The sequence below is a fragment of the Tupaia chinensis genome, unplaced genomic scaffold (assembly GCF_000334495.1).
Source record: "Tupaia chinensis unplaced genomic scaffold, TupChi_1.0 Scaffold145652_1, whole genome shotgun sequence".
NCBI classification, from domain to species: domain Eukaryota; kingdom Metazoa; phylum Chordata; class Mammalia; order Scandentia; family Tupaiidae; genus Tupaia; species Tupaia belangeri.
The window spans coordinates 474,896-486,229 of NW_006205509.1; the positions used below are offsets into that span (position 1 = coordinate 474,896).

The 11,334-nt window shown below is 41.2% G+C and overlaps 1 protein-coding gene across 2 annotated transcripts in view; it reads left to right on the plus strand.

Moving 5' to 3' along the window:
• The window catches only part of BIN2 (bridging integrator 2), a 28,825-nt gene that overhangs the window by 16,281 nt on the left and 1,210 nt on the right, over positions 1–11,334 (plus strand). For both annotated transcript variants that reach the window (XM_027768155.1, XM_014584097.2), the window contains 3 exons: positions 5,748–6,498; positions 8,893–8,964; positions 10,752–10,826. In XM_027768155.1, coding sequence (XP_027623956.1) covers positions 5,748–6,498; positions 8,893–8,964; positions 10,752–10,826 — 898 coding nt within the window. The remainder of the gene's footprint in view (positions 1–5,747; positions 6,499–8,892; positions 8,965–10,751; positions 10,827–11,334) is intronic.

The following is an 11,334-nucleotide window of genomic DNA, read 5'->3' on the forward strand; positions in this document are numbered from 1 at the left end:
TTATACATATGTATTATTCTGCAGCTTCTTTTGTTTTCTTGGTATTTGTGAGATTTACCCTTGTTGCTACATGTTGCCAGCTTTTTGCTGTTTTCTTCCGGTAACTGTTATGGATATTATTATATGCCTGGTTCGCAGTTTATTTATCTGTCTTCTTGCTAATGGGCACTTGAGGGTGGTTTTTTTTTTTTTTTTCAGTTTTTTTTGCTATTCCAGATACTGTTATAATGAATATTTTACATTTCTCCTTGTGAATATTTTTTGAGAGTTTCTTTAGGGTCTATATTAGGACTAGAATCGCTGAGTCAGAGTCTGTAACAAGGGCTTCCTCAGCCTTTCTAGATATTGCCAAATCGTTCTCCAAGTGGTTGTTCTAGTTTACAACCCACCAGCAGTGAGTAAGAGCCTCCATGGCTCCACATTCTTGCCACATGTAAACTGTCAGATTTCTTCATTCTCCCATGCTCATGAGTATGAAATGGAATTTTTCAGTTTCAAGTTAACAGCTTCATAATTGCTAGTTTCTAGAGCATCTTTTTGTTACTGGCCACTTAAGGTTCCTGTTCTGTGACTTTGCTAATTATCTAATTTTTCTCATTAGATTATTAGCACCTTTTTAAAAAATTCATTTATATAAGTGGTTGGTTTTTTGTTTGTTTGTTTGTTTTGTTTTGTTTTGTTTTAGTATACCTAGTCTGGATACTAATCTTTTAATTATATGCTTTGCAAATATCTTTTCCCAATTTGTTATGGCTTACTTTTTTTCCCACTTTTACTGTCATATTTTTTACTTTTTTTTTTTCTTTAATTGCCAGAAGGCACATGTACTCACCAGAAAATAAACAGAGAGACAGGAGAGAGGTGGAGGGAGGGAGAAAGAACTCCCTAATGGAGCATGGTCACACTGCAACTCCTTTTCCTCCATTTCTCTGTCCTGTCAGGATTTGAGGTACGCACACACATCCCCAGCATGTTTTACAGGCCACTGGGACCAGGACCCAAACTGCACAGTTGACTGTGTGGGATCTGTCTCCTTTAACCACTAGGCTATGGAGTGGGCCCTCATGGATTTTTCATAATTGTAAATATAAGCAATTCACTGATCCCTCAGGATGTGATCACTTGGTTATTCTGAAGTTTGTTTAAGAAGTTTTTTTAAGATCCTTGTAAGGGACCAGCCCAAGGCATAGTGGTTAAAATGACCGGATTAGGGACCAATAGATGATGTAATGGTTATGTCACTGGACTCCCACATAGTTGACCACAGTTTGAGTCCCTGACCTAGCAGCTTAAAACTAATGCCAGGGACCAGCAGTTGGCATCATGGCTATGTTGCTGGGCTCCCACATAATTGACCGTGGTTCGAGTCCCGGACCTGGTGACTTAAATTCACACCGGGTGTGTGTATGTGCATGCCCAAGATCCCAAGAGGAGAAGGGATTGCAGCGTGGCCATCCCCCTTGGTGGGGTGATTTCTTGCTTTCTGTCTCTCTGTCTCTCTCTGTCTTTCTGGCGAGTGCATGTGCCCTGTAGCAAAAACTTCTCCAAAAAAAATAAACCTCATGCCAGACACATGTGCATGCATATGTGCCCAAAATCCTAAGAGGAAAGTGGAGGAAGGGATTGTGATGTAGAAGTCCCCACTGGGGATGAGTTCTCACTTTTTGTCTCTAAGGCAAGTACACACTCCTTATAGTAAAAATCTCCCCCCCCCCAAAAAAAAAAAAAAAAGATGGCTCGGTTAATCATGGCCAAACATGTGGTTTTGAGTCCTGGACCCAGGGCCTTAAAAATCATGCCAGGCACATGTGCGTGTGTGTCCAAAATCCTGAAAGGAGAAAGGGTCACGGTGTGGCCATCCCTCCTAAGTGATGATTTCTCACTTTCTCTCTGGCAGGTGCATGCACCCTATAGCAAAACTAAAACAAAATGTGTTGATATATGTGCTTATATGTTCAAATCCCAAGAGAAGAATGGAAGAAAAGGGATTACAGCATGGTCATTTTCCCTAGGGGATGCTATTCTCTCTCTCTCTTTCTTACAAGTATGCATACCATACCCTATAGCAAACTTTTTAAAAAGGGTTATTTCATTTTATTTGTCATTATTTTTTTAAAGAGGTTTCCCTACCATAGGACATTCATGCTTGCCAGAGAGAGAGAGAGAGAGAGAGAGAAACAGTATGAGGGAAAGTAAGAAATCACCCCTCAGGGGGATGGCCATGCTTCTTCTCCATTCTTCTGGGATCTTGGGCACACATGCATACACACCTGGTGTGATTTTCAAGGCCTTGGGTCCAGGACATAAGCTGCATTTGGCCATGTGGGAGTCCAGCAACATAGCCATTATGCCATCTGCTGGCCCCTCATTATTATTTTTTATTATTATTTGACTAGAAAGAGAGGAAATGGGGAAAGCAAGCCACCAGGTCCGGGACTCAAAGCGCGGTCAGCATTGTAGAAGTCCAGTGCCTTAACCAACACAACACCTGCTGGCCCTGCAATTTTTTTTTTTTTTAATCTCGTAAAATGTTATTACAAGCACAACATTTTATATCAGGTATTAGGACTCCAAAGACAGAAGATCTGTTTTATTCCTAAAATTATTTACAAAAAATTGGAATTACAGAAAAATTGAAGACAAGGAACAATAGAAGCTTGCATATACTAAGTGCCTCATGAGTCCAGTAAGAACTCCAGAGGTAATTGCCAATGTGCAGATGGTTAGGTAAGGCTTAAAGGAAGTGGTGAAACTGAGATTGAGATACAAAGGAAAAACAGGGCTCACATTTAGCAATTAACCAGACTATTTAAAAGGAACCGCTGGACCAACCTGTTACCTGGTGGTTAAGGAAGCTGTATCCCACAGGCCGGACCACAGTTTGAGTGCTGGACCTGGCATCTTGAGAAGCACACCAGAGCATGTGGATGTGTGCCCAAAATCATTAAAGGAGGGGAAAATGGAGGAAAAGGATTGTAATATGACCATTCTCCATCCACGAGGGTGCTTTTGCATGTGCCCTTTGGCAAATTGGAAAAAAAAAAAAAGGCACTAAAGGGCCTGTGTAGACTTCCTAGACAAATTACCCTTTGCTCTAAAAACTCTATTTCTCTTCTTCCCAGCATTGAAAGCCAGTTTTATATCATTGTTCATTCTTCCCCATAACTATCCATTCTTCTCAAACTTACCCTCATTTACTCTAGGATGTTCTAGAACCTTGTAGGGAAATTTGTTTTTCTCTTTTTATGTCTTGAGCCTTCTAAATTAACTGACTCTTAGGATGCTAGCACTAGAAAGAACTATACCACACAGTTTATCCCACATCAGAAACTCCCATGGGGAAGAAACTAAATTTTCCCCCTCCTCCTATTCCCATTTTCCATCCTTGTACCCAGGACATAGCACATTATTAGTACCTGTCAAGTATATTTTTGCAGATTGTTTAATCAAGGTGAATAATACATAGGAGGCACTTGAAGTACAAGTCAAGCTGATATTGGATATAGAAGCACAATATTCATAGCATAGTAGGTACTTGACAAATGTTATAGTTGACCCTTGTTATTCATGGTAGTTATATTCTATAAATTTGCCACAAACACTGAATATTGAACCATTGCTTATAGGGGAAACACAAGATTAGGTTCCTGTAAGCCTCTGGTCACAGCATTTTCGTCACCCAACTAATACATAACCTTTTCTTTTTAAGGAAACAAAAAAAAAGATGAAGAATTATTTATGTAATTATTATTTTAATTTTGCTATAGGGCACACATGCTCATCAGAGAGAGAAAGCAAGCTGCCAGGTCCAAGACTGAAACTGTAGTTGCCTCAACCACCACGCCACCTGCTGGGCCCCACATAACCTTTTTTTAAAAAAAATAATTATTATTTATTTAATTTTATTTATTCATTCATTTATTTTAATTTGACCAGAGAGAGATATACACAGAGAGAGAGGGAAAATGAGAAAGCAAGCCACCAGGTTCAGTACTCGAACTGAGGTCAGCCATGTGGGAGTGTCCAGCACCTTAACCACCACGCCACCTCTTGGTCCCAGAACCTTTTTTAATGTGAGTTTCTGTTTGAAGATACCTTGCTTATATTGTTGAGAGGCCAGCAGGTGGCATGGTAGTTAAGGTACTGTACTCCCACATAGCTGACCGCAGTTTGAATCCTGGACCTGGTAGCTTGCTTTCTCACCCTCTCTCTGGCTAGCAAACATGCCCTATAGCAAATGAAAATAGTAATAACAATAACAACAACAATAATAATAATAGGGACTAGTAAATGGCATAATGGTTACATTGCTGGACTCCCATGTAGTTGACTGTGATTCAAGTCTGGGACCTGGTGTCATAAAACTTATGCCAGGCACATATGCATGCTTGTCAAAAATCCCAAGAGAAGAATGGAGAAAGGATTGAAGCATGACCGTACCGTCTGGGGAGTGATTTCTCACCTTCTGTCTTTCTGTCTCTTTGGAGAGCACACGTACCATATAGCAAAAAATCTCTCAAAAAAATTAAATTTTAAATATATATATGTGTGTGTGTATGTGTATATTTGATTCATTAATAATTCAATTCACAACCAACAGTATTGTAATTTATGCCTGAATGTATGTTCTCTGTAAGACACAAAGAGTCTTTTTGCACTGAGAAGCCTTTCAGTTTGAGAACCATTTTAAATAGCAAAATCACCAATAAAAAGAACAAATATATGAGACATGGTGAAAAGAGCACTTGTTTATGAGGTCTGAAACAATACAAATTGTTGTCTGTTTAGCTTCAGCTGGTAAGGTGCATGTCAGATGACTTTTGTAAAGAGTTTTTTGCCTTAGGGAATGTGCGCTCACTGGAGAGAGACAGAGATGTTGAAATGGAAAGTGAGAAATCACCCCCTAGTGGAGATGGCCATTCTGCAGTCCCTTCTCCTTCATTCTCCTCCCAGGATCTTGGGTGAGCACGCACACATGCACACACACCCAGGATGAGTTTCAAGCCACCAAATACAGGACCTGAACTGCCGTTGGCCTTGTGGGAGTTCAGCAACATGACTGCTGCACCTTCTGCTGGCCCCAGATGACCCTTTTTTTTTTTTTTTTTTCCTCTTCCCACCACTTGTGTGTATTCGTGAATGACTGGGAAAGCACCAGGAGTTCTAATTTTGGGGTTACGCATAAGTAGGTGAATTCAGAAATACAGAATTTGTGTGAATAAACTGTGTATCACTTGTTAATCTTTTCCACAGAAGAGATATTTGTTAGCATTTTGCTGTTTCTTTTCAGTCTCTTCTTTATGTATTTTTACATATTAGGGTCATGACATAGTTAAAATGTTAGTCTTTTTTCACTTTGATTTTATTCTGTTACATGTTTTGTAAAGTTTATTTTTGTTCATAATAGAGAGCAGGTGTGCACATACTAGAGAAAGAAGAAGAAACAGAGAGAGAAGCACCTTTACTGGGCTTTGTCATGCTGTAATCCTCTTCACATAGCTCTCAGGTTGTCTGGATCTTGGACACATGCCTGGCATGTTTCCAGGCTGACCCAGCAATCCAAACCCATGGTCAGCCAAATGGCTTCCATCACATTGGTTCAGTTTGCTACCAACTGCACCACCAGACTGGACAAAATAGTTTGTAATAATATTGTGTGTGTGTGTGTATCACAATTTATCTTAGGGTATTTAGGATACTTTCATTTTTTAGCTTTTTCTGAGTAGGAATGCCTTTCCATTTTTTAGCAGCAGCAGACGCTCTTTAGTCATCTCTTCTCCAGTTCGAACCTCTACAGTATCCAGCCCTCTTACCTCACCTACCAGTCCTTCTGCACTTTCCTTGACAAGTGAGAGTGAGTCTGTCTCAGCAGCTGAAGAGCTGACACCTGATGCAGCCAAAGGAGAAGGCAATTCTGAGATCAAAGAAGAATCTTTAAAAGATGAGGAAATAGAGGAGCATGGGTCTGAAGCAAGCTCCTCTGAGGATGATGAGCCTTTATCAGGCTGCAGTGATCCAACACAGGCCCAGCCCTCTCCTACCAGTGAGGATGGAAAGTCCCAGGAGGAAGTTCTCCCTTGCTCCCCAGCGCCATCACCAGGCAGAGCGCTGCCCCCATCAGAGCAGCCTTCATCATCTCTGCCAGAAGTCATCCTCCGAACCCGTACCTCAAGTGAAGGATCTGAACAATTAAAGAAGAAAGCCTCTATCCAGAGGACCTCAGCACCCCCTAGCAGGCCTCCTCCACCCAGAGCCACTCCAAGCCCCAGGACCTCCTCAGGGAGGTCCAGCCCTCCAGCCTCTGGAGGCAGTTCACCCACCAGTCCCAGAGCTTCCTTGGAGCCTGGGACTCCAAGTCCTAGGGCATCCTTAGAGGCCTCTCCTAATCCAGAACCACCAGAGAAGCCAATAAGAACTCCTGAGGCCAGAGAAAAGGAAAATATCCACAACCTGGACCCAGAAGAACTGTGTATTTCTCCTACCTTGATGGACTCTCAGGTAAGAGCAGATCTGTTTGAATCTTTATTCCCTTTTTTAACCTCTAAAGAGATTACCTTTACTATAGTCAGGTTGCCCTTCAGTTGATACCATTATATTATAGACTCAGGAATACCCTTGGATACCTTTTTGGGTTCAGGGAATTGTTTCACATCTTCAGAGCAGTAAATTAACTAATCTACTCTTAGGGTAATTAAATTTTACAAAGGACTTAAATCTTATAGTAGTATGAGTACATTCTTACTAATTTCTTCCTTTTGCTCCAAGTTCTGGGATTTCTCAATATGAAGACCCTACAACCAGCATCCTGAGCTTTACCTTTTTTTAATTGGGGTGGAGTGAGGATTTCACTTTAGTTTATCATTATCCTTGACTATGGTCAATACACCCTGGGAAAAATAGCTGTCAGTGTGTCTCTGACTAGAGAGACATAGAACAGAAACTCACAGAGGGAGATAAAGCAAATGGGATAGCCTTTTGAAAGGTGAGAATATAGATGAGAAAAGAAATTGAGAGACACCAACCCTCTGGGGAGCAACTATTAAATAGTTTTGTGAAGAATCTAGAAATCAAGTCAGATTCTATTCAAATTATTAGATTGTCAAGAAAGTCATGACATATGTTTCTGTTTTTCTATGCAAAAATACATCATGACTTTCCCAACAACCCAGTATTTGGAAAGGCTAGCATATAGAAGAGAGATATGACTTATTCCGTGAGACACTAGAGGGTAGTATTAGGGCCCGTAAGATTTTTTAAAGTGCCTTTTTGATCAATATAAGAGGAAATTTCAACATTAGCACTGGTTTAAAAAAATGGTATAAAAACAGTTTTTTAAAATATGGGGGATGGAACCAGCAGATAGCATAATGGTTACATTGCTGGACTCCCATATGGCTGACTGTGGTTTGAGTCCTGGACCTGGAGGCTTCAAACTCATGCCAGGCACATGTGCATGTGTACCCAAATCCTGAGAGGAGAATGCAGAAGGGATTGCAGCATGGCCATCCTCTCTGGGGGGTGATTTTTTTGCTTTTTGTCTGACTCTTTCTATCTCTCCAGCAAGCACACATGCCCACACACACACACACACACACACATGTGTGTGTGTATATATTACACACGAAAAGGAAAGAGGACATAAAGGGCCAACAAAAAAATATCGCAATGGAATGGTCCACCTTTAGAGGTAGTTCTCCTTCCCTGATGTTAAGAGCTAATCCTTATGAAAGAGGATTATGGTAAGACATCTGACTAGATGGCACCAAGATTCATTCATTCCATAATTTTTTTTTTTGGAAGAGGTTTTTGGTATCGGGCGCATGCGCTTGCCAGAAAGACAGAGACAGACAGAGTGACAGAAAGCGAGAAATCACCTCCCAGGGGGATGGCCAGGCAGCAATCCCTTCTTCTCCATTCTCCTCTCGGGATCTTGGGCACGCATGCACATGCGCCTGCATTCCATAATTCTTTTTTTTTTTGGAGAGGTTTTTGTTATAGGGCATGTGCGCTCACCAGACAGACAGAGACAGAGAGACAGAAAGCAATAAATCACCCCCCCCAGGGGAGATAATCATGCTGCAATTCCTTCTTCTCCATTCTCCTCTCGGGATCTTGGGCACACATGCACAAGTGCTCGGTGTGAGTTTAAGCCACCGGGTCCAGGACTTGAACCACGGTCAACTACGTGGGAGTCCAGCGACATAGCCATTACACTAACTGCTGGTCCTTGCATTCCATAATTTTTTTAAAATAATTTTTTTACTTAATTTTATTTATTACTATTTTTTAATTTGCTATGGGACATGTGTACTCACCAGAGAGAGTCAGAGAAAGTAAGAAATTAAGTTGCTAGGTTCAAGACTCAAACTGTGGTCAGCCATTTGGGAGTCCAGCACCCTAACTACCATGCCACCTGCTGGTCCCTCATAATAACTTATTGCCAGGTACTTTTCTAAGAAAAATAGAGTAAGACAGTGAACAAAACACAAAATTCCCTGCCATCCTGGAGCTTATATTCTAGTGGGGAGAGACAGACAAGAAAAATAAATAAATAAAATTACAATTTAGTGGTGATAAGTACTATGGAGAAAAATTAAGTAGGTGAGGGCACAGGAAATGGAGGTTGAACTGCAGTTTTCAACGGAGTGTCAGAGACAATGACATTTGAGATTGAAGGAGGCCTGGACATGAGCTATGGGAGAACAGTATGAGGTTTCTGACACCCCTCTGATCACAGCACCCTCCTATTGCATATGCCTAACTGAATGTTGACCAGGCTTCCTTGGGAGCCTCATGCTACCTGACAGGAGACGATGTGGGCAGAGGGTAAAAAGGTAGTATCCAGGGTGCAAAGTTTAGAACTTTCTCCTAGGTGTTCATTTTTATCCACAGGTTTTCTCAGAGCCCGGAGAGGCAACAAAGGTGGAAGAGAATAATAAGGTTATCTCGACTGACTCCCCTGAGGTACTCAAATCAAAGCTATCAACATTATTATGCCCTTATTCTTGATTTGCTGGAGACCTTGAAAACCCTAACAGAACAAAATATAAAGCTTTCCCTTGGCCAGTTTTCTATTTGAGGCAGCTATGCTGATTGAAAGAGACAGGCATTACGTGTGGATGTACTCACTTTTCTCCTGCAAATGTATCATAAGCCCTCCTTACTCTTAAGCAGAATTACAGATATATCACATGTAAAAATGGGTAGAGGGGGAACCAGCAGTTAGCATAATGGCTATGTCGCTGGACTCCCACGTAGTCAACCGCGGTTCGCGTCCCGAACCCGGTGAATTAAAACTCACACCAGGTGTGTGTGCGTGCGTGCCCAGGATCCCAAGGGGAGAATGGAGGAGAAGGGATTGACCATCCCCCCTGGGGGGTGATTTCTCGCTTTCTGTCTCTCTATCTCTCTCTGTCTATCTGGCAAACGCATGCGCCCTATAGCAAAAATCTCTCTTGGCAACCACATGCGCCCGAAACAAAAAACTCCCAAAAAAAAAAAAAAAAAAGGGTAAAGAGGGACCAGCAGGTAAGGCACTGGACTCCCACATGGCTGACTGCAGTTTGTGTCCCAGACCTGGTAGCTAGCTTTCTCACTTTCTCGTGCACTCACTCTATAGAAAATTAAATAATAATAATAATAAATAAAATTAAATTTAAAAAATAGGTAAATAAAAATATGACAATGGGGCCAGCAGGTCACATAGTGGTTAAGGCACTGGACTCCCACATATCCAAATGCAGTTCACGTCCCAGAGCCAGCAGCTTTAAAATCACTCTAGGCACATATGCACACAAACCCAAAATCCCAAGAGAAGAATGGAGGAAAAGGAATCATGGCATGGCCATCACCCTGGTAGATGATTTCTCACTTTCCTCTGTCTCTCTCTGTCTTTCTTCAGTGAGCACACATGTCTATGGCAAAAACCCAATAAATAAATAAATGTGTGTGTGTGCATAAATAAAAAACTGGGGAGAAAGAGTCTGTTCTTGCCCAGCATTTGAATCATCTATGAGAGAAGGAAGGTTTTAGTAACTTTCTAGGAGGTAATAATACCCTTGAGCTAATCCACAGACTGGAAAAGGAGGACAGGGTAAAAAGGAAAAATTTTTTAAAGGAAAAATGGAATTTCAGGTGTCTGTTACACTGTTTGAAATTTGGCTCTAGTTTAAAAGGAAGAAGTTTATGGTGTGTAAAGTTTTGATTTAAAAAATAATAAATTCGTTTTAAACCTTAACGTTCAGGGCAGTTTCTATACAGGGATTTCTATGCTTGGGTTCCCTTCTCAGAACCTAAAACTTTCCCCAAAGAAACTGTTATACCAATTGCCTCACCTAGCTGCATGCCATGGTGTAAGAGTTGTGCTTGCTTAGACAGCACATAGGCTAAAATTGGAAATTAAGTGTGAGCTGCATTGCATTCTTGAGGAGAGTTATTCTAAAAGTAGCAAGTAGTAGTTTTAAGACCTCGCGCTCCCACACAGATATACATATAGACATATGTCACAGAAATCACAGTGTCTGCTCATGAAAATAGCTCTGGAGATGACCTGGTTTCCTGTTACTGCAAGCCATTTCACCCTTTGAATCTTGGTTTCTTCATATAAGAGGATGGAGGCAAGTTTTCCCTGAAGGCTTCAGCTTCTAGTCAAACAACACTAAGCATTCCCTTGGTATTGTATAGGACCCTTCTAAGCTGAGAAGCTACAGGGGTTGAGCCACCTCTCATCTGCAGAATTCTTCTCTTTGTAGGGCCAAGGCCTTCAGCTTCATGACGCTGCGGTTCCAGGAGAGAGCAACCTCACAGCACCTGAGCCTCAAGAAGAGGTAAAGGAAACCAGATATGTAGATATACAGAGAACAGTGTGCGTGGTAAGATTTGGCATTGGTAGACAGGGGTACAGGCTAGAATCCTCATCATGGGCTACTAGTATAAGAATAATCCAGCTGAGATCAATACCCTTGGGCAGAGTCAATCAGGAGGCAGTCAGAGGAACCAAGAATGAACTGGGATTTTATGATGTCTCTGTGTGCAGTTCCCAACACTTGGCCTTAAACTAGCACTGTCTCCTAAGTATTTATTTAATTTTATCTAAAACTATCTCAAAAAGAAGATAAAGGACTTAAGATATACAAGTTTATCTTGGCTGACTCCTCTGAGGTACTAAAATCTAAGGTCAACCAGGTCATACACACACAGAGCAAAGTAACTCAGAAAGATGTGCAATGGGACAGTGACACAAATGGTCAAGTACAAAAAATGTGTTCTATAATAGAAACTTACGAAGAATGGACCACCAAATTGGCTCCAGACTTTTTTTTTTTTTTTTTTTTT